Source organism: Babylonia areolata, chromosome 23 (genome assembly GCF_041734735.1).
Source record: "Babylonia areolata isolate BAREFJ2019XMU chromosome 23, ASM4173473v1, whole genome shotgun sequence".
In the NCBI taxonomy this organism is placed as follows: domain Eukaryota; kingdom Metazoa; phylum Mollusca; class Gastropoda; order Neogastropoda; family Buccinidae; genus Babylonia; species Babylonia areolata.
The window spans coordinates 42,900,495-42,924,614 of NC_134898.1; the positions used below are offsets into that span (position 1 = coordinate 42,900,495).

At 42.8% G+C, this 24,120-nt stretch overlaps 1 protein-coding gene across 2 annotated transcripts in view; it reads right to left on the reverse strand.

Moving 5' to 3' along the window:
- Positions 1-3,444: 3,444 nt before the first annotated feature.
- Positions 3,445-24,120, reverse strand: part of LOC143298193 (dynein axonemal heavy chain 1-like) — a 148,767-nt gene continuing 128,091 nt past the window's right edge. For both annotated transcript variants that reach the window (XM_076610957.1, XM_076610956.1), the window contains 11 exons: positions 22,448-22,579; positions 20,035-20,208; positions 18,397-18,576; positions 15,311-15,487; positions 13,765-13,935; positions 11,888-12,018; positions 10,296-10,440; positions 9,027-9,122; positions 8,339-8,449; positions 7,694-7,928; positions 3,445-5,335 (listed from right to left, as the gene is read on the reverse strand). In XM_076610957.1, coding sequence (XP_076467072.1) covers positions 5,214-5,335; positions 7,694-7,928; positions 8,339-8,449; positions 9,027-9,122; positions 10,296-10,440; positions 11,888-12,018; positions 13,765-13,935; positions 15,311-15,487; positions 18,397-18,576; positions 20,035-20,208; positions 22,448-22,579 — 1,674 coding nt within the window. In that variant the 3' untranslated portion in view covers positions 3,445-5,213. The remainder of the gene's footprint in view (positions 5,336-7,693; positions 7,929-8,338; positions 8,450-9,026; positions 9,123-10,295; positions 10,441-11,887; positions 12,019-13,764; positions 13,936-15,310; positions 15,488-18,396; positions 18,577-20,034; positions 20,209-22,447; positions 22,580-24,120) is intronic.

Below are 24,120 nucleotides of genomic sequence, written 5' to 3' on the forward strand. Positions count from 1 at the left end.
GCATGTAACAGATTTTCATGTGCATGTATTTGTCCAGTACCCACTTGCAAGCTTTTGCAATAAACTGAAGTTGAAAATGCAGAACATAGTAGTGTGTGTGAGCAAAATTGTGTTAACTCACTCAGTACGGCCAGTCCTCTCTTCTCCTCTACACAAACCCCTCGGATGTCCTGTGGGTGTCTGAATGACCCTGCCTTTAGCTTCCGTCATCAGAATTGTGGTATTCTTTGTCAACATTCACCTCTTCAGTGTAAGAGCCTTCCGCTTGCAATATTTTGATGATGGTAATTGGGGTGAAACGCTGTTAACATTGATTCTTTCACCGTTCGTATGGAGAGAGTTAAACCATCCTCTCTCACTGTGCCATTATTGGTGGTAACTGTACATCAAGCAGAGGATTTAAAAAAACAAAAGAAAACAAACAAACAAACAAAAAAACCAAAAAAAACCACCACCACCAAACATCTTTGGAGTGTTTCCAGTGAAATACAAAGGTGAAAAAGTTGGTTGATACATGACCAGGACTTTTTTTTGTGTGTGTGTGTTTTGTGTTTTTTTGTTCAGTTATTTATCTTCTGTTTTGTGTTTTTGTTTTTCATTCTTGTGACTGTGGCTTGTATTGCTGAATGGTTTGTCTGTTGTTCAATATTCTGTTTTCCTTCCTGCATTCTCTGGCACATGTCCAGCATGTACTAATGAACCTGCAAGAAATCCTTTTTCATTCCTTGCCACAGTAACATTCCTCTGGTCAGTGCACCAGGCATGTTCTTTACTTTTATCTGTTATCAGCCTCTTACGTTTATTTGTTATCAGTCTCTTACCTTTGTTATCAGCCTCTTACTTTGTTATCAGACTCTTACTTTTATCTGTTATCAGCCTCTTACTTTGTTATCAGTCTCTTTCTTTGTTATCAGACTCTTACTTTTATCTGTTATCCGTCTCATACCTTTATCTGTTATCAGCCGCTTTCATTTATCGGTCTCTTACCATTATCTGCTATCAGCCTCTTAAGCCATTTATCTGTTATCAGTCTCTTACCTTTGTCTGTTATCAGTCTCTTATGTTATCAGACTTATTTTTCATCTGTTATCAGTCTTACATTTATCTGTTATCAGTCTGTCTTTTATCTTTTATCAGTATTTGTTATCACAGAATCACAGAAATGTTTGGCTATAGGCAAAAAGCCTTTTGCCCTCATAATCAGTGTCCATTTATGTGATTTTGGATCACTTGTTGTGAACAGACCCTTGTTTAAATCAGGCATAGTGTATACAGTGTATACTACATTTATCTACAGCTCAATAAAGATTTAACTCTGTGGAAAATACATGGTCCTTAAACTTTTTGTCAGTGTGATTTTTGAAGGCGTTTACCGATGGTGCATTGATGGTGTCATAGGAAAGGTTATTCCACAGATTTATGATATGGTTAGTAAAAAACTTGTGGAACTGGTTAGTTACGAAATTAGTTTTGTTTATTTTGAAGTTGTGCCCTCGAGTTTTATCATAGTTAGCCATAGTAAACAAGGAAGAGGTGGTGCAAGGATCATAAATATTGTGCATGATCTTGTATACTTCAATGAGATCACCTCTTAATCTTCTAAACTCTAGGCCAGGCATATTAAAAAGAGCCAGGCACTCCTCATAACTAAGATCTCGAGTACTATTAGTATTACTAGTTATACACTTGGTAAATCTGCGTTATCAGATTTCTACTTTTATGTTTTCAGTATCTGTTGTCAGACTTCTACTCTTATCTGCTATCAGTATCTGTTATCAGACTCGTACTTTTGTCTGTTATCAGTATCTGTTGTCAGACTCTTACTTTTATCTGTTATTGGTCTCTTACTTTTTTCTGTTACCAGTCTCTTACTTTTATTACATTATCAGTCTTTCTTTTGTCTGCTATCAGTCTCTTATTTCATTATCGGTCTTCAGAAAGAAGACAACAGAACATCGGAAAGGTGGGAAGGAAAGTGAGAAGAGGGACAAGGATCATATTTGTTCATGTTCATGTGCAGTTTTCATACAATGGTAAGGTCTGTGTTCCTGTAATAAGCCATGGACTTCTACCACTTTCGCAGCACCACTACCATTTGCCTTGTTTTGATTGGAGCATTTTTGACTCACATGTGTAAACAAAGTGAGTCTATGTTTTAACCCGGTGTTCGGTTGTCTGTGTGTGTGTCTGTGTGTCCGTGGTAAACTTTAACACTGACATTTTCTCTGCAACTACTTTGTCAGTTGACACCAAATTTGGCATAAAAATAGGAAAAATTCAGTTCTTCCCAGTCATCTTGTTTAAAACAATATTTCACCTCTGGGATGGGCACAAAAAAAATAAAGAATGAAGCCTAATTATGTGCAAACTGCATTTACTGTTATATTTATATTTTTTGTATTCTCTAAACTTGGCACTTGGATCTGATATTCTGACCCAACAACTAGAGCAGTCATTATTATCATTTTTTGTTCAAACAGCAACTTCTTTTGCTAGCATGGAAGTTTTATTTATTTTGCAAACGTTTTGGTGCAGATAGTAAAAAAGGGAAATTACTCTGTAATTAATGCTAGGGGAGTTAATTTGCTTTAAACTGATCTTTCTCATCTTAAACATTACATTTTGAAATTATACTCAATACATAAAAAGCTTGGATTTTTTTTTTTTTTTTTTTAAGTGTATCACAAGTGAGTCTTGAAGGCCTTGCCTCTCTTGTTGATTTTATGATTATCACTTCTTATTGCAGGTGAGACATGTGGACACTGGTTCTTGATTATTTGCTATCAGTTAGGGAAAAAGCAGCTTTGAACATTTCCATGTTTTTTGTTTTGTTTAAATGATATGCATTATATATATATGTATTTTTTTTCCAGGATATTTAAAGACACAAAGAACATGAATGTGAACACAGTGTTTTGTTCGTTTTGTCACTGCTTTGACAACAGCAGTGTTGTCAGTTCAGCAAAAAATCCTTGTGCAAGAAACTAGAAATGACTATTTTAGCTATACAGAGTACCAGAAGAAAAATAGGAATGCCTTTCTAATGTGTGCACATGTACTTTTCTCATGCATAAGAATGATTTTTTCCTGTAATGTCTGGACATATCAGTGATTTCTGAATGTGTGTGTGTGTGTGTAGATATATAGAGATATATAGATTTTTTTTTCCACATTTCTTTTTCACCTTGTGTACAAACATGGTTCATGTTTTTTCCCTCAAGTGTGGTAATAGTTGCAAGCACTTATGAAGCAAAAAACAAACAAAAATCCCAATGCATTTGGAAGGTTTTCAGGTCAATATGAAATGACTGGGTCTGTATGCTGTTGAATATGTATTGCTACAGAGCTTCACATTATGCTGTTTTATGTTTGAATTTTTTTTTAAATAAGAAAAAAAGATGAAATGTTGAAGTGGCGACTGCATCATAACAACATAACGAACAATGAATCAATGCTGTTTTCTTTATAAGATTTTTTTTCTTCATAAGCATCACTCAAAAAATTTTTTATACAATTGTAGACACATTTGTCTCGGTTAAAAGAACAATTGTAAAAAAAAAAAAAAAAAAAATTATGTTGGTTAAGACTTCCTTCACCAACTGAATCATTATTTTTTTTGTGGAAAGAAATATCTTACAACAAAACATTCAAATTTACACTATAATAAAATGTCCATCACAGTTAATTTTGTTTGCACTTCATTTTTTTTTTTTTTTTTTTAAATAAACAACGCAGTATTGTACATTGCTGCAAACCACAGGCCTGAATTCCAAATTAAAGTCATGTAAAATCAGCAGTATAAATATATATCACAACATGTACAAAAGCTGCAAAATAAACCTGGCCTCTTAACGATCCAAACTTAATTGATTTAAAAGCAGTGTAAAAAACCTTTATCAATAAATTTGAAATCTCTCAGATGTTCATCTTATAAAACAGAATGCAGTTTTGCAGCAGTGGGGTTAAAACTGTGTTCTGGCGGGTAAAGGGTGGAGATTTTTCCGATCTCCCAGGTCAACATATGTGCAGACCTGCTAGTGCCTGAACCCCCTTCGTGTGTATACACAAGCAGACGATCAAATAAGCACGTTAAAAATCCTGTAATCCATGTCGGTGTTCGGTGGGTTATGAAAACAAGAACATACCTAGCATGCACACCCTTGAAAGCGGAGTATGGCTGCCTACATGGCTGGGTAAAATTGGTCATACACGTAAAAGCCCACTGGTGTACATATGAGTGAATGTGGGAGTTGCAGCCCATGAATACAGAACAAGAAGAAAAGAGAAATGTAAGGTCAGGTTTTGTACAAGGCACATTATGTATAAAAGTATAATTCAATAAACCCTAACCCTGGTTTATAATAAGGAATGCATATCAGCAGTCAGTATCAAAATATTACAAATCACAGAACGCAATAAAGCAGACCATAACTGTAAACAGTTAAAATGTATAGCAAATAAAGCAGATCAAATATATTGACCCAAAAGAAAATTTAACCACAAGATGCAAAACACTTGTGCATTGGTTTTTCTCATCCTGCAGAGAGCAAAACTTTGTCCAGGAAACAAGTGAGAGGTAATTTACTACAGATGAAAAATGCTTCATTGATCGGATAAGAAGAAAAAACACAACAACTATGATGTATATATATTTTTTCAGCAGTTAGATTCAGCAGCCTGATACTTAAATCAGTCCCAGCAAGGAGGAGAGAGGAGAGGAAAGAGTATCACCAATTCAGATGTGCAAACACATTTTTCAGCAGGGTTATATACAGTCCACTACTACATTTTCATTATCACAGTTCAACCAGTACAGGAAATTACATCAACAGGACGGCAAGATTTCTGAGAAAGAAGCATGTTCCTATCACAACTGGAACGCAGTATTTCCAAGAAATGAGCTTTTTCTGGTTGTTTTTTTTTAGGTAAGTCTTTTTGCTAAGTCTTTCTCAGTAGTTCAGCAGCACAACAATATTTTGAGAATAGTTTTTACTGTCAAAATGCCTAACCAAACGGTTGACTCAGTTGTTGAGTCCTATAGCACAACAATATTTCTGGGTTGTCGAGTCTAGTGGGGGAACAGTATTTTGAGAACAAATTTTTTACTGTCAAAGTGTCCAACCAAAAGTTGACTCGGTTGTTGAGTCCAGTTGCACAACAATATTTCTGAGAGGAAAGAGAGTATCTGCCACAGTCTTTCGGCAACTGTTGACTCAGTAGTTGAGCGCAGTGAGCATGGCCACGCCCCGCTGGATCCAGTGCTGCTGAGGTTTGTCGCTGGGCAGCTCCACAGCAAAGACAAAGTTGGTGGAGTGTCCGGTGGTGGACAGTGTACCTGCAAAATACAACACACAGTCAGTCTGAGGGAGAACAGAGCAGAAAACAACACAGTCAGTCTGAGGGAGAACAGAGCAGAAAACAACACAGTCAGTCTGAGGGAGAACAGAGCAGAAAACAACACAGTCTGAGGGAGAACAGAGCAGAAAACAACACAGTCAGTCTGAGGGAGAACAGAGCAGAAAACAACAGTCAGTCTGTGGGAGAACAGACCAGAAAACAACAGTCAGTCTGAGGGAGAACAGAGCAGAAAACAAGTCAGTCTGTGGGAGAACAGACCAGAAAACAACAGTCTGAGGGAGAACAGAGCAGAAAGCAACAGTCAGCCTGAGGTAGAACAGACCAGAAAACAACACAGTCAGTCTGAGGGAGAACAGAGCAGAAAACAACAGTCAGTCTGAGGTAGAACAGACCAGAAAACAACACAGTCAGTCTGAGGGAGAACAGAGCAGAAAACAACACAGTCAGTCTGAGGGAGAACAGAGCAGAAAACAACAGTCTGAGGGAGAACAGAGCAGAAAACAACACAGTCAGTCTGAGGGAGAACAGAGCAGAAAGCAACACAGTCAGTCTGTGGGAGAACAGAGCAGAAAACACAGTCAGTCTGAGGGAGAACAGAGCAGAAAACAACAGTCAGTCTGTGGGAGAACAGACCAGAAAACAACAGTCAGTCTGAGGGAGAACAGAGCAGAAAACAAGTCAGTCTGTGGGAGAACAGACCAGAAAACAACAGTCTGAGGGAGAACAGAGCAGAAAGCAACAGTCAGCCTGAGGTAGAACAGACCAGAAAACAACACAGTCAGTCTGAGGGAGAACAGAGCAGAAAACAACAGTCAGTCTGAGGTAGAACAGACCAGAAAACAACACAGTCAGTCTGAGGGAGAACAGAGCAGAAAACAACACAGTCAGTCTGACGGAGAACAGAGCAGAAAACAACACAGTCAGTCTGAGGGAGAACAGAGCAGAAAACAACACAGTCAGTCTGAGGGAGAACAGAGCAGAAAACAACACAGTCAGTCTGAGGGAGAACAGAGCAGAAAACAACAGTCAGTCTGAGGGAGAACAGAGCAGAAAACAACAGTCAGTCTGAGGTAGAACAGACCAGAAAACAACACAGTCAGTCTGAGGGAGAACAGAGCAGAAAAAAAACAGTCTGAGGGAGAACAGAGCAGAAAACAACACAGTCAGCCTGAGGGAGAACAGAGCAGAAAACAACACAGTCAGCCTGAGGGAGAACAGAGCAGAAAACAACACAGTCTGAGGGAGAACAGAGCAGAAAACAACACAGTCAGTCTGACGGAGAACAGAGCAGAAAACGACACAGTCAGTCTGAGGGAGAACAGAGCAGAAAGCAACACAGTCTGAGGGAGAACAGACCAGAAAACAACACAGTCAGTCTGAGGGAGAACAGAGCAGAAAACGACACAGTCAGTCTGAGGGAGAACAGAGCAGAAAACAACACAGTCAGTCTGAGGGAGAACAGAGCAGAAAACAACACAGTCTGAGGGAGAACAGAGCAGAAAACAACAGTCAGTCTGAGGGAGAACAGAGCAGAAAACAACACAGCCTGAGGGAGAACAGAGCAGAAAACAACACAGCAGTCTGAGGGAGAACAGAGCAGAAAACAACAGTCAGTCTGAGGGAGAACAGAGCAGAAAACAACACAGTCAGTCTGAGGGAGAACAGAGCAGAAAACAACACAGCCTGAGGGAGAACAGAGCAGAAAACAACACAGTCTGAGGGAGAACAGAGCAGAAAACAACACAGCCTGATTAAGGACAGCAGAAGTATCTTGCAGTGTCTTCATTCCCTCATAAAATGCTGATGAATAATTAACAGGTGGACACTGTTAAAATATTGACAAATAGTTAACAGGTGGACTCTCAAAAGGTTGATGAATAATTAACAGGTGGACATAATAAACAGACTGATTAATGATTAACAGGTGGACACTGTCAAAATACTGATGAATAATTAACAGATGGACACTGCCAAAAGATTTATGAATAAGTAATGGGTGGGCACTGTCAAAAGATTCATGAATAATTAACAGCTGGACATTGTCAAAGGACTGTTGAATAATCAACAAGTGGACAATGTCAAGATACTGATGAATAATCCATGCAAGAAAATATGGTGTGGTAATACAACTGCACAAACATTCTTTTCAACAGAGCGAAAATTTACATATTACTCAACTCTTTCTGACTTTTCCCTCTTTAATTTTCTGTACTCAGTGCCACACCTATGCTGCTAATTCCAAAACATTTAAACGGACAGAAACATGCACTGATGGCAGCATAACTCAGTTTACCCAGCGATGGTATGATGGCAGAAGACGCAAACATATACTGACCTGCTCTGGTCAGTGTCTTGTAGACAGGACACTCGTAAATGCCGGACTCTGGCACCTGGCGGTTGGCGGCAGGGATCAGCCAGACGACAGGCATGTCGGTGAACAGTTCTTTGGGGCGGGACTCGGTCAGCACATGGCGGGTATAGTCCCAGCGTGCTCCCTCGGCAAACATGCCTCGGATGTAGCAGCCGTCCTCTGGAGCCTCTTTCAGCTCCTGATGGGTCTCTCGCATGATCTGTTGTGGAAATACTGCGCTGTAATACTGCAGGATCTATTGTTGAAATCTTGCACTGTAATATGCCATGATCTATTGTGAAAATACTGCACTGTCATTTTTTCATGTTGTGGAAATGTCAGGATGTAATCTGTTCCTGGTGTTGAAATATGAGATTGTAGTCTTCCCCTTGCAGAAATATCATTTTATCTTTTCCCATTGTAGAAGTACCAGATTATCCTTTTCTGTCATGGAAATATCTACAACTGATTCCTGTTGGAACTGCATGAATGCTCAACTTTTGCATACTTTGATATGTAAATTGTCTTCTGAGCAGTTATTCAAGACAGAAAGTTTTGTCTGCAGGGGTTTTCAGACTGCTGTCTCAACAACTGCGCAAAGAAGAGTTATTATGGGTCGACGATACCCACCTTAAAGTTGAAGCTGATGGTATCAATGGAGATGACCTTCTTTCGGGCAAAGTTCTGCAGCGTGCCAGTCAGGAAGGCTTGAGGGAAGAAGAATCCAGAAATCCACAGGACCTGTGCAGTTCAATTTCAGTTTCAGGTTCAGTTTCTCAAGGGGCATCACTGTGCTCAGACAAATCCATTTACACTACACATGTGCTGGGCAGATGCCTGGCCAGCAGCATAACCCAACGTACTGTTCAGTCCTTGAGTGCATGCATATATATATATATATAGAGAGAGAAGAGATAGATCGATAGATATATTTGTGTACCTATCAGAGTGGATTTCTCCTTTCAGAAGTATCTGTTTTCTTACACATCCATATGTGTCATAAAATGAATTCACACAGCCCTTCAGTTAAAAAACTCTAAATAAAAATGATAAAACCTTTTCCGCAAAATACTGATTTTGTTAAAATTGAGTATTTAACAGAAAACGAATTCCAATCAAATCTGAAGGAGCCATACTGACTTCATTCATCTCAGTTACTTTCCAAACCCCAACCCCCACCCCACCCCTTGCAATCACTTTAGTCGTTGATTCCATGACGCTGTGTATCAGTCCATGACCTTATCTATTTTCAAGCTGTCTCCCAAAAGAACTGCTACAGAGGCATAACACAGTGCATGCGCAAGGAACACCAACTCACACTAGGAATGCCGTGGTCGATCCATTCCTGAATGAAGTTCATACGCTGAATCAAGTCCAGTGTCCAGGATGCCAAGGGCTTCAGAGACGGATAAGCCTGGTCAGGAAAACAGAAAACAAGGCATTCAATGAAAACAAGAAAACACACAATTCTGCATGAATATCAGGCACTACAATTTGTTTGGACAGTTCAGTGAAGTGCTTCTTGCCAACATTGTTTAGATATTTATTTACGATCAATCCTGATTATCCTCTTAGGATTTTTCATTCCAAACATGCACTTTCGTTTCCGAGAAAATACTTGGCTTTGTTTCCCATGGAATTTGCTCTTGGTCATAACTCAAAGCAGGCGGAATACTCAACAATAGATACTGACACAAATGAACACTAAATTGCAGTGGATATAGCAGTCTACCAACAGTAGCAGCAAAGGGGGTTTGTTATTCATGGTTGCCTGCTCTTTGTGTACCTCCCAGACACAGTGAGAAAAATACAGAGATGCAAATGACACAGGACCAGGGTGTGGACAAGAATAAGGAGTGCAGGCGAGTATGAGGGAGACGCGAGAGACAGCCAGAAAGGGGAAGCAAGGTTACCAGCATGAGAGAGGGAAAGAACAGAAGAACTGGTGCGGTGGCCTAGTGGTAATGTATCCAACTAAGAAGTGAGTGTCCACAGGTTTGAGTCCCATATACAGACTGGGATTTTTTACTCTCCCCTCCAAAACCCCCCGCTCCCCACCTCCCCACAAGACCTTTAGTGCCAGTCTGGGTGCTGGTTATTTGCATGATATACTAAACCAAGATTCAGCGTACAGCAAAACTCAAACTCCTGTGAAGGCAGGTATGAGGTGTGAAGGGAGGTGTGTAAGGTATAAAAGCCAGGTGTGTGAGGTGTGAAGCCAGGTGGGTAAGGTATGGAGCCAGGTTTGTGGAGTACGAGGCTAGGTGCATGGGGTGTGAAGCCAGGTGTGTAAGGTATAAAGCCAGATGTGTAAGGTGTGAAGACAGGTGTGAACCCACGTGTGTAAGGTATAAAAGCCAGGGGTGTGAGTTGCGAAGCCAGGTGGGTAAGGTATGGAGCCAGGTTTGTGGAGTGCGAGGCTAGGTGCATGGGGTGCGAATCCAGGTGTGTAAGATATAAAAGCCAGGTGTGTAAGGTGTGAAGCCAGGTGCAAATCCAGGTGTGTAAGTTATAAAAACCAGGTGTGTGAGGTGTGAAGCCAGATGTGTAAGGTATAAAGCCAGGTGCGTGGAGAGGCAGGCTTCACCTTGTCAGCCCACATGGAGGGCACCATGTTGTTGTACAGACTGTTGGCCATGTTCTCCAGCTCCTGGGACATCACCACCAGACCCTTCAGCGCCTTCAGCAGGTCCTGCAGCGACTGGTGGATCACACCCAGCAGCCGGTTGTACCTGCAGCACACAGACCCCTTGTGAACACAACACACACGCACACATATACACGCAAACTCATACACACACCCAGCAGGTGGCTGTACCTGCAGCACACAGACCTCTTGTTAAAACACACACACACACACACACACGAACACACAAACACACACACACACAAACTCTAATGCACACTCATACATACACTCTCTCTCTCTTTCTCATTCACACACACACACACACACACACACACACACGTGCATAAGCACACTCTCACGTTCTCTCTCTCACACATGCACACACACACACACACACACACACACCAGCAGGCAGGCAGTCACAGCATATACACGCATTATCCTTAATTTTAAAAGAGAAGTTTCCATAAAAAAAACAACGTAAACGTCTTTGCAGAGTCTGAATCCTGTAATTATTCTCAACAGCTAAGTATCCATCCATGAGAATTCTTGGAACAGACTGCAGGAAAACAGTAGTCGTTTCTCTTCTTGTGTTCAGGAGGGGGAGAACACCTAAGCCATTTTCTGAAATGAACTGTCTAACCACATGCCACACATTTGGAAACATACACACCACCAACACAATGAACAACAGTCCCTCAATGTTGGTTTCATTTCTTGTGTTCCAAGAGAAAAGGAAACTTAACCCTTTCTCTCTGATTAAGAAAAGTGTCTGAAAATACACCACACATCAGAAAACACACATGATCTCAATGATAAATGTCCAAAGGTAGTAAGTCATTTCTGGTGTCCAGGAGAGGAGAGCTTAACCCTGTTTTCTCTGCGATTAAGTAAAGTGTCTGAACACATGGGGAAGATTGGAAAACATACATCAACACAATTAACACCACATCCAGAACACTGTAAAACACCCACGAATACAGTGACACCTGTCCATCCCCAGCCGAGATATTGTCCACCCCTATTAGTTCCAGTATCTCAAAGAGGTGTCACTGCATTCATGAAAATCACACCACACCTCATCTGCTAGGTAGATGCCTGACAGCAGCATAACCAAACACACTTGTCAGGCCTTGAGTACATGCAAACATACATATTTGTGCACCTATCAGAGTGGAGTTCTTCTTCAGAATTTTGCCAGAGGGCAACAGTTTTGTTGTGTGGGTTCTTTTTCAGTGCTCCAAGTGTGTGCTGCACACGAGACCTTGCTTTATCGTCTCATCCCAAAGACCTGACCCTCAGTTTGATGGGCGAGAGCAGGATTCGAACCCAAACCCTCATGGATACTATACTGGCAGATGAGCACCTTAACCATTCTACTTTATTTTAGCTTTATTCCCTCTTTAGGGTGAGGGCTGAATGTAAAAAAAACCATGTTACTTGCTTATCTATTACCCTCGATAATTAAGATTTTGTCTTGTCTTGAACCTTACTCCCACTAAAACAGGGAACACATCCCCCCCTCCTCCCCCTTCAACCCCCTCACTCACCGGATGACCTCCTGCACCAGCACAGTGTTCATGGACTGCTCATACATCACCGGGTACTTCTCCATCACCATCCCCAAGTTCACCGCCTTGGGCACCTGGCCCAGAATCTCTTTGGCTGTGTCTTCCATCACCTGTGCACAGCCAGGGCATAAGTTTTATCATATCACAACATTGAGTCACATGGTCAGGGCATCAGTATTATCATACCACAACTAAAGTCACATGGCCAGGGAATCAGTATTATCATACCACAGCTAAAGTCACATGGCCAGGGCATCAGTATTATCATACCACAGCTAAAGTCACATGGCCAGGGCATCAGTATTATCATACCACAGCTAAAGTCACATGGCCAGGGCATCAGTATTATCATACCACAGCATTAAGTCACATGGCCAGGGCATCAGTATTATCATACCACAGCTAAAGTCACATGGCCAGGGCATCAGTATTATCATACCACAGCATTAAGTCACATGGCCAGGGCATCAGTTTTATTATACCACAGCATTGAGTCACATGGCCAGGGCATCAGTATTATCATACCACAGCTAAAGTCACATGGCCAGGGCATCAGTATTATCATACCACAGCATTGAGTCACATGGCCAGGGCATCAGTATTATCATACCACAGCTAAAGTCACATGGCCAGGGCATCAGTATTATCATACCACAGCATTAAGTCACATGGCCAGGGCATTAGTATTATCATACCACAGCTAAAGTCACATGGCCAGGGCATCAGTATTATCATACCACAGCTAAAGTCACATGGCCAGGGCATCAGTATTATCATACCACAGCTAAAGTCACATGGCCAGGGCATCAGTATTATCATACCACAGCTAAAGTCACATGGCCAGGGCATCAGTATTATCATACCACAGCATTAAGTCACATTACCAGGGAATCATTATTATATCACAGAGTAAGTCATATAGCCTGGGCATAAGTATTGTCATACCACAACATAAAGTCACATGGCCACGGCATCAGTATTATCATACCACAGCATAAGTCACATGATAGCACATGAATCACATGGCCAGTGCATTAGTTATCCCATGTTCACTCCTTCCTACAAGTCAGCCTTTACATGAACAACACAATACCCCACTGATCAATGAGTTAAACTCGGTTTTTAGTGGTGTAGCATGCTTTGTATGTTTTTGTTTCCAACACCCGTTACATACAGGCAAGAATTTCAGGATCAGTTAAGTACATTTATTTTTACCTTTAAAAAGAAACTGTTTTGTGAACATGCCTATCCATCATTTGTGGGTCTCATAGCGCATAATAATATTATTATGGTTAACACTTTCCAACCCGAGCTTTCAATACACAAAAAAGTACATTGAAAAGCCTCAATGATCCCTGGATCAAGAAGTTTGGAAGGTTTGAAACAATTTATGATGGTTTGAAAAAGAAAAAAAAAATTCATATGTGGAAATGATTCAATCCTTCAAAGTCTTACTTTTACCACCTTTGGGGGCTAGTTGGCCTTTGGGAACGAACCATCCCAACGCTGCCTGTCCTAAAACCTCTTGGCCGAGAGAGTGGGTAATAACTGGGAAAAGACACTCTCCACCACGATCACATTGTAGCCCAAATAATTGCGACAGCAGCTGCCTCCTCTGCCGTTCTGATGGTCATAGTCGGACATGACTATTATACATTTTGCCAGAAGAGAAGCACAATCCAAAACCATCCTTCAAAAAAACAACAAAAACAAAAAACAACAAAAACAAAAAAAACCGCAAGAATACGCATGCTGTGTCACAAAAGATTTAACCCATTCGCTACACTCTCTCGACGGGCGCAATAGCCGAGTGGTTAAAGCGTTGGACTGTCAGTCTGAGGGTTCCGGCCTCTCACCTCTTCCCGAGACTTGCCACCACCGGTGGCTGTCTTTGGCTGAAGCTGCAGAAGACCCTCCAGCATCAGCAGCGTTTCGTTCTGGGCGAATGTGATGTTGGCGTTTTCGTGGAGACCGAAGATCTCAGGGGTGTCGTTGATGGGCAGACTCTTGATGTACTCCAGATAGCCCTGTTCATTGCAAAGGAGGAAACAATTTTTTGGTTTATTCGTTCATTTATTTATCAATTTATTTATTCATTCATTCACCTGTCATCTATTTTATCCATTCACCACAACTTTGTTTACTCATTTGTTTGTTTATTCATTCATCTTCCATGTATCTTTTCCATTCATCTGTCTGTCAGTTACATCTAGGGTGTCTTTTTATGGCTCTTGTCGGTGTTTCTAAACAATGTGGGCCTATGTAATAAACCTGTGTTTCAGTTGCGTGTGTGTGTGTGTGTGTGTGTGTGTGTGTGTGTGTGTGTGTGTGTGTGTGTGTGTGTGTGTGTGTGTGTGAGCGCACGCGTCTGTGTGTGTCTCTGTGTATGTGTGTGTGTGTGTGTCTGTATGTCTGCCGGTGGCAACTCTAATTCATTTTCTTTGGAAATACTTTGAATGTCAATACAAAATTTGACGTCTTTGCCATTTATCATTGCTGTTTGATTGTTGATGTTGTCGGGTGTTTTTTTTTGTTTTTTGTTGTTGTTGTTTTTTTGTTTTTTTGTTTTTGTTTTTTTAAATCCAACCCTTTTGATTTTGACAAATTCTGATTCTGTTACTCCAGCTCCACATGATGATCACATAACTTGACTGGTGCTGGACGCTCTCCTGTACTCCTATCGAGACAAGGACTTGTTTTCAATGCTGTGAGAAGCACACAGGCTGTGGAAGAGGCACAAGGTTCAATGCACTTAAAGTTTGGTCACTGACCGCAGATAGGTGCCATACAGGTAACAATGATAGTGATGATATTGCTGCACAAGTATCAACATGATAGTAATGATAATCACTATCACAAGTTTCAATAACAATAATGGTAATCGCTACATAAGTATCAACAATTATAATGATAATCAGCATACAAGTATCAACAATACTGATTAAAATCGCCATGCAAGTTTCATTAATCATAAAGATAATCGCTATACAAGTTTCGACAATAATAATGGTAACCCTTACACAAATATCAACAATAATAATGGTAATCCTTACACAAGTATCAACAATAATAATGATAATCCTTACACAAGTATCAAAAATGATAATGATAATCACAACACACGCATCCACAATATCAACAATAATCCTTATACAAGTATCAACAATAATAATGATAAGCCTTACACAAGTATCAACAATAACAATGATAATTCTTACACAAGAATCAATAAAAAAAAAATATATAAAGATAACTGCTATACAAGTATCAACAACAATAATAAAGATAACAATTCCAAGCTGTGACGAGACAGGACACCGCAGGAAGGACACAGACAAAGAGGGGTCAGGGGTCAGGGGCTGTGGGGGTCAGGGTGCAAGGTCACAGGTCAGGGTCACTCACGCCGTGATCGATGGTGGCGGAGATCTGGTGATAGATGTTGCTGTTGCTGTAGCTGTACTCCTCGTTGATGACCTCCGGCTTGTAGTAGTCGCTGAGGATGTTCATGAGGCAGCGTCGATCCCAGTCGTCCGTCACACGACCCCCGTAGTTGATGTGTCCCGCTGTGTACTTCAGCACCTGAGAGAGACACAGTTTCCGTTTCTCATTGTGTTTGGGCAATTCCATACATGCTACACCATATAATAATAATAATTATTATTATTATTGTTACTGCTACTACTACTACAACTACACTATATCTGCTGACTGAATGGACAGAGCAGAGCTTTGCCCAAACTCAAGCCCTATCCCACGGCCACCAGAATTGGAGAATGTTGAATGTTGGTGATGATGCTTTAAGCTAAGCAGCGCCTCCACAACCAAACCAGATTTCAGGACCAGTGAAGTGACAGTGACATCTGCTAAGCAGATGCCTGACCTAGCAACGAAACCCAATGCGCTTAACTCACTCAGTACGGCCAGTCCTCTCTTCTCCTCTACACAGACCCCTCGGATGTCCAGTGGGTGTCTCAATGACCCAACCTTTAGCTTCCGTCGTCAGAATTGTGGTATTCTTTGTCAACATTCACCTCTTCAGTATAACAGCCTTCCGCTTGTAATATTTTGATGATGGTAATTGGGGTGAAACGCTGTTAACGTCGTCTCTTTCGCCGTTCGTATGGAGAGAGTTAATTAAGCCTTGAACGCATGCTTATACATTTGTGTACCTGTCAAAGTGGATTTCTTCTATAGAATTTTGCCTGATGGCAAGACTTATGTTGCCCTGGGTACTTTTTCCGCGCACCAAGTGCATGTTGCTCATAAGACCTCATTTTATTGTCTCATCCAAAAGCCACAAAAAAATTATGATTAGAAATGACCTAACCTTGTATTGAGACGAAGAGTTGCATAACATGTGTGACAGAGAACAAGTATGGACCATAAGGAATAGTAATGACCTAGCTCAAATTGGGAATATCATGGAGACTTGAATAATTTGTGTTATACTGACCACAATGAATACAAAATAGCCCATCTTAAATTGGGACATCATAAAGACGTCAGAGAGAAAAGAGAGAGAAGAGAAGATCAGATGAGAAAAGTTCAGTTCAATTCAGTTACTCAAGGAGGTGTCACTGGGTTTGGACAAATCCATATACGCTACACCACATCAGCCAAGCAGACGCCTGACCTGCAGCGTAACCCAACGTGTTTAGTCAGGCTTTGAAGACATGAGATAAGATAAAAATAACATCATTATCTCAAATTAGATAAATTAGGCCAGGTGCATTGTCACAACACTTGAGTAACATGTGTAACAAGAGAAAAAGCATTGTCCAACCCACAAACCAGGAATAACACTAACTGTGAAAGAAATCCATGCTTTCCCCAACATGCTTAACTACCACTTCGTCTGAACAACTTTCTGTACTGCTGATCTCTATCTCAAAACACACACACACACACACACACACACACACACACACACGCACGCACGCGCACACCACACCACCACCACCCACAAGCACACACACACACACACACACACACACACACACACACACACACACACGCACGCGCACACCACACCACCACCACCCACAAGCACACACACACACACACACACACACACACACACACACACACACAAATCATAGCAACAATAAGGAACACAAAATCTGTCCCTTGTGCTCACAACAGCACAGCAGCCGATACACCACAGATCATGGTACGGTGTTGTATTACTCTTTGTCACAGTGGAGGAAGGTGGCAGAATGGTTAAGACGCTCAGCTGCCAATACAGAGAGTCCGTGAGGGTGTGGGTTCGAATCCCGCTCTCGCCCTTTCTCCTAAGTTTGACTGGAAAATCAAACTGAGCGTCTAGTCTTTCGGATGAGACGATAAACCGAGGTCCCGTGTGCAGCACGCACTTGGCGCACTGAAAAAGAACCCATGGCAACGAGAGTGTTGTCCTCTGGCGAAATTACGTAAAATGAAATCCACTTTCATAGGTACACAAATATGTAAGCATGCACTCAAGGCCTGACTAAGCGCGTTGGGTTATGCTGCTGGTCAGGCATCTGCTCAACAGATGTGGTGTAGCGTGTATGGATTTGTCCGAACGCAGTGACGCCTCCTTGAGAAACTGAAACTGAAACTGAAACTTTGTCACAACAGATTTTTCTGTGTGAAATTGGGGGCTGTTGTCCTCAGGGAGAGTGCGTCACTACAGTACAGCACCGTACCCCTCCCTTTTCTTTCCCTTGCCTGCAAGTGCATTTGTTCTCTGATCAAACATGGAATTTTTCTTTGGCAGGGACGACCCGACCCTGGGTTCTTTTACATGCGCTAAATGCATGCTACACACAAGATCTTGTTTTATATTACCTCATCTGAACGACTGGTGTCCAGACCACCATTCAAGGTCTAGTTGAATGGGTGAGGATTGTGGCAAGTGAGGGGATTTGATCCCGTCCGTTCAGATTCTCTCGCTTCCAAAGCGAAACCGTTACAACTAAACCACCACTCCATCCCATGATCATGACTGCCTTGACACTGTGGAGTGATGGCCTAGAGGTAACGCGTCCGCCTGGGAAGCGAGAGAATCTGAGCGCGCTGGTTCGAATCACGGCTCAGCTGCCGATATTTTCTCCCCCTCCACTAGACCTTGAGTGGTGGTCTGAACGCTAGTCATTCGGATGAGACAATAAACCGAGGTCCCGTGTGCAGCATGCACTTAGCACACGTAAAAGAACCCACGGCAACAAAAGGGTTGTTCCTGGCAAAATTCTGTAGAAAAATCCACTTCGATAGGAAAAACAAATAAAACTGCACGCAGGAAAACATACAAAAAAAAGAAAGAAAAAAAAAAGGGTGGCGCTGTAGTGTAGCGACGCGCTCTTCCTGGGGAGAGCAGCCCGAATTTCACACAGAGAAAATTTTAATGTGGCGTGATAAAAAGAAATACAAATACAAAAAAAAACAACAAACAAACAAAAAAAAAAAAAAAAGATCCCAGCACCGCGCGAGATGCAGCGGAAGCTCACCTTGAAGGGGATGTGAGAGTACTCCAGCAAGAACATCTTGAGCTGGCTGACGCAGATGCGCAAGTCGCCGTCAGTGAACTCGTAGGGGATGTTGAAGCCCAGGGCCCCGAACTTCCTCCTCTCGAGCAACACGCCGTGGAAGAGACAGAGGGACAGGAGCAGGTGCTTGAATTCTGTCCCCTGTGACACACAACCCTCCTCATCACCATCGCCCCCGAAAACGGAGTATGGTTGCCTACATGGTGGGGTAAAAACCGTCATACACATCAAAGCGTGAACGTGTGAACGTGGGAGATGTTGCCCATGAACGAAGAAGAAGATCACCATCTTCTACTTCAGTGTCATTCACTGTCATGGACTTTGGGGAGTGAGAGATGAGAAAGCGAGTTCGAACTGTGGTGAATGATGCCTGTGTGTGCCGGCAGGGTGTCAGGAGAGGAGGGAGTGAAAGAGGGAGAGAGAGAGAGGTGAGGTGAGAGAGGGAGAGAGAGAGAGGTGAGGTGAGAGAGGGAGAGAGAGAGAGGTGAGGTGAGAGAGGGAGAGAGAGAGAGGAGGGAGTGAAAGAGGGAGAAAGACGGGTGGGGTGGGGGGGGAGTGAGAGAGAGGGAGTGAGAGAGAGAGAGACGGGGCAGTGAACAAGAACAAGAACAAAAACTTTAATCTCCAGGCCTCCGGCCCTTTGAAAGAGGTCAAAAATACACAATATGGTGATCACGTCGCGACAACTCAATGTGAAATACAGGGAGAGAGAGTGAATGAGAGAGAGAGGGGGGAAGTGAAAGAGGGAGGGTGGGTGAGAGAGGGAGAGATGGGGAGTGGTACAGAGAGGGAGGGTGAGAGAAGGAGGGCGAGAGAGAGAGAGAGAGGGAAGGAGGGAGCGAGGGAGAGAGAGGAGTGCGAGAGAGAGAGAGAGGGAAGGAGGGAGCGAGGGAGAGAGAGAAAGAGTGCGAGAGAGAGAGAGAGAGAGAGAGAGGGAAAGAGGGAGGGAGGGAGAGAGAGAGAGAGAGAGAGAGTGCCTCACATGAAACAATACCTATGCAATAGTGCATAACAGCACAAGAGGACATAGAAGAGAAAAAAAATCTATATACACCAAGAAAATTCTACAAATTGCAGATATGAACAACCACACCAAAAAATACCACGAAATATAATCCCCCCCTCCCTCCCCCCCCCCACACACACACATGCTTGCACACATGCATATACACACACACACATACACATACACACACACACACACACACACACACACACACACACACGCACACACACACACACACACATATGCTTGCACACACACGCTTGCACGCCTACACTTGTGCACGCACACACACAGAACCTGCACATAGGCTTGCAAACCCAGAGCAAACACCCACCCACAAGCTCTCTCTCTCTCTCTCTCTCTCTCTCTCACAAACACACACACACACACACACACACACACAGAGAACCCCCCTCCCCAAAAACACCACAAGAAGACTTCAACACAGACAGAAAAAACAACAACAACAACAAACAAACAAAAAAACCACACACACACACACACACACACACACACACACACACACAACCACCACTCAGTACAGTACAGCCATCAGACAGACAGACAGACAGACAGACAACCCAGCAACCGACCCTCTCTCCACAGGAGTTGAGGAAGTCGTCACTGAAGCCGTTGTAGGACTTGAGCAGGTTGGCCTTGATGCCCCTAGGGGGCTCCACCGTCATCTTGGAGCCGTTCTGCAGGATGAAGACGGGGAACTTGGCGCTTGGCATGCTGGTCAGCCAAAGGCGGAAGTCGCGGTGAACCTGCACAGCAATAATTATGTCGTCCTCTCTTTTAACGATGATGAAGAAGATGATGATGATGATGATGATGATGAAGTGCGTTGGACTTCCAATCTGAGGGTCCCGGGTTCTTCTTCTTCTTCTTCTCCTTCTGCGTTCGTGGGCTGCAACTCCCACGTTCACTCGCATGTACACGAGTGGGCTTTTACGTGCATGACCGTTTTTACCCCGCCATGTAGGCAGCCATACTCCGCTTTCGGGGGTGTGCATGCTGGGTATGTTCTTGTTTCCATAACCCACCGAACGCTGACATGGATTACAGAATCTTTAATGTACGCATTTGATCTTCTGCATGCTATTGCGCCCGTCGTCCCGGGTTCCAATCTCGGTAACGGCGCCTGGTGGGTAAAGGGCGGAGATTTCTCCCATCTCCCAGGTCAACATTGTGGTTGCAGACCTGCTAGTGCCTGAACCTCCTTTGTGTGTGTACGCAAGAAGAAGATCAAATACGCACGTTAAAGACCCTGCAATCCATGTCAGCGTTCAGCGGGTTATGGAAACAAGAACATACCCAGCATGCACACCCCTGAAAACGGAGTATGGCTACCTACATGGCGGGGTAAAAACGGTCATACACATAAAAGCCCACTCGTGTACACATGAGTGAACGTGGGAGCTGCAGCCCACGAACGAAGAAGAAGAAGAAGATGAATAATGATGATGACAATAATAATACAATAATAAGGATGATGATAACAACAACACTGCCCACTCTTTTGATGATGAAAATGATAATGATGATGATAATAATGATAATGATAATCATCATCATCACAATCATAATATTAAACATAATGATGGCACTATCACTATTACCACTACTATCACAACCACCCCTACTACTACAACAACTACTACGACTACAACTATTATTACAAGTACTACTACTAACGGTGATGATGAAGATAATTCTACTTCTCCATCTTCTTCTTCATCGTTCATGGGCTGAAACTCCCACATTCACTCGTGTGTACACGAGTGGACTTTTACGTGCATGACCGTTTTTACCCCCACCATGTAGGCAGCCATACTCTGTTTTGGGGGGTGATGAAGATAATAATAATGATAATGATAATGATGGTGATGATGATAACAAAAAAAACAACAATGATAGCAACAATAGCTATGATAATGATAATGATGATGATGCTGATGATGATAATGTTGAAAGATCATGCACTCTTACTCATTAACAAGGGTCCAGAGTGCTTCAGAGTGCTAAGAATGCCAGAAGGAGGTCTCCACACCCCACCCCTTACTCTGCCGCCCCCGCTCCCGCCCCCCTCCCACTCCCCTACCAACAGACAACCAGGACTAACCCCGTCAAACAACGCAACCTTTACCGAACCAAGACCCAAGTCCGTGTCACCTTGACCTTAACCCCTTGAGTGCTCCAGTACGGAAATTTCCGTCCCAGTATGCAAAAAAAAAAAAAGTGCCCCAGAAAGGAAATCTCCACTCTCTTCTGATGTGCAAAAACAAGTGCCCTGGAATGGAAATTTCCATCTGTGTCATTGTAGGATTTTTCCCATTGCAAAACCATCAGATTTGTGTGAAATTGTCATAACTGGATAATGTGTTCATTTTCCTTGCAGAAAAAGAAATGTATTGGTTATTTATACTTTCTTTTAGTGGTTTGCATGGTAGGATTTTTGTTTCAATCATTACCCTACATGACCAAAACATCCCCGTGGTAAAAAAAATATTTGTCACTGAGCATTACACAGGCTTGGCTTGTACTGAAAGGGGAATGCGGCTTTTTGCCAATAACATTATGTTAAACTCAGCACACATTTGTCTATTTTGAGTGCTGGTGGCGACGGGCGCAATAGCCGAGTGGTTAAAGCGTTGGACTGTCAATCTGAGGGTCCCGGGTTCGAATCACGGTGATGGCGCCTGGTGGGTAAAGAGTGGAGATTTTTACGATCTCCCAGGTCAACATATGTGCAGACCTGCTAGTGCCTGAACCCCCTTCGTGTGTATATGCAAGCAGAAGATCAAATACGCACGTTAAAGATCCTGTAATCCATGTCAGCGTTCGGTGGGTTATGGAAACAAGAACATACCCAGCATGCACGCCCCCGAAAACGGAGTATGGCTGCCTACATGGCGGGGTAAAAACGGTCATACACGTAAAAGCCCACTTGTGTGCATACGAGTGAACGCAGAAGAAGAAGAAGAAGAGTGCCGGTGGCGTTACCTTTTCTGGGTCAATCTGTTCAACCAGACGCTCCAGCGAGGGCATCCAGCTGGGCGACAGATGGCAGTTCTGGAAGAACACCCACTTGCCGCGCTCCATGGCTGACCGCATCAGCTGCTCCGCTCGGGGACCCTGGCGAAACAACAGTTTCAGTTTCAGTTTCTCAAGGAGGCGTCACAGCGTCCAGACAAAATCCATTTCTGCTGCACGAACATCTGTCAGATAATAATAATAATAATAATAATAATAATAATGGATACTTATATAGCACACTATCCAGAAATCTGCTCTAGGTGCTTTACCAAAATGCTTTTGTTAACATAAAACATTATATCTATGTTACATACACACACCAAAATGTGACCGACCACACACACACACACACACACACACACACACACACACACTGCATACATACATTTTAACATACATGTGTATCTAACAGCTACCCTAACACATACGCACACATAGGCAGGCACAAACTTACATAAACACACGCACACACAATACACATTCATATACATGAATGTAGTTATGTACACATACATATGTATACACACATAGTCAAGCACACCTAACGAAAAGGAAGTGGACCTGCCACAATTGAACTTATTGCTGAGGGAAAAGGTGAGTTTTGAGACGAGATTTAAAAGATGCGAGGGAATCAGAATGACGGAGGTTATCAGGGAGCTTGTTCAGATGTCTGATCAGTAGCATGCCCTACCATATGGCCTTGAGTGCATGCATATGTGTTTGCGGAAGTGGAATTCTTCAACAACAGAATTTTGCGCGAGGATAGCACTTATGATGCCATGGGTTCTTTTTCAGTGAGCCTGGTATATGCCGCACATGGGATCTTGGTTTATTGTCACATCCAAATAACTAGACACTCAGTTTGATTTTTTCAGTCAAACTTGGGAAAGAGGGTGAGACCAGGATTCAAACCCAGACCCTCACTGACACACTGCATTGACAGATAAGTGTCTTAACCACTGTGCAACCTCCCTCCTTGGAGAAACAACAAAACAGCATCATCATTGCTGCACATCTCACACCAGAAATGGTCCCATAGCGTTTTAGAGCAATCAGGGCGGTGAATTCATAGTCACTGTGTCTACGGCTTGGTATAGCAGACCCTCCCTCCCACCCCCGTCCTCTCTTTCTGCTGTTTTAACTCTCTCCATACGAACGGCGAAAGAGACGACGTTAACAGCGTTTCACCCCAATTACCATCATTAAAATATTGCAAGCGGAAGGCTCTTATACTGAAGAGGTGAATGTTGACAAAGAATACCACAATTCTGACGACGGAAGCTAAAGGTTGGGTCATTCAGACACCCACAGGACATCCGAGAAGAGAGGACTGGCCGTACTGAGTGAGTTAACCTACCCCAACCAAAGTAAGTTACAAATCTACAACTGGCTGAAGTGAGAAAAACTGGACTAAAGCGCCGCCTTTCCAAAAGGCACAATACCATGCTGAATGGGCCACAAACCTAACTGTTCAACGGTGAACACTGGATCAGAAGTCCAACTTCTAATCGATTCTGCCATGGTGTCTTGCACACCAGATATGGAACATCAGCAAAAAAAAGCCAGTCTCTGGAATAATGCGTCCTCAGGTGTCGACTTCACACAATTTTTTTAAAAACGTATAATTCACTTTCAGCTTT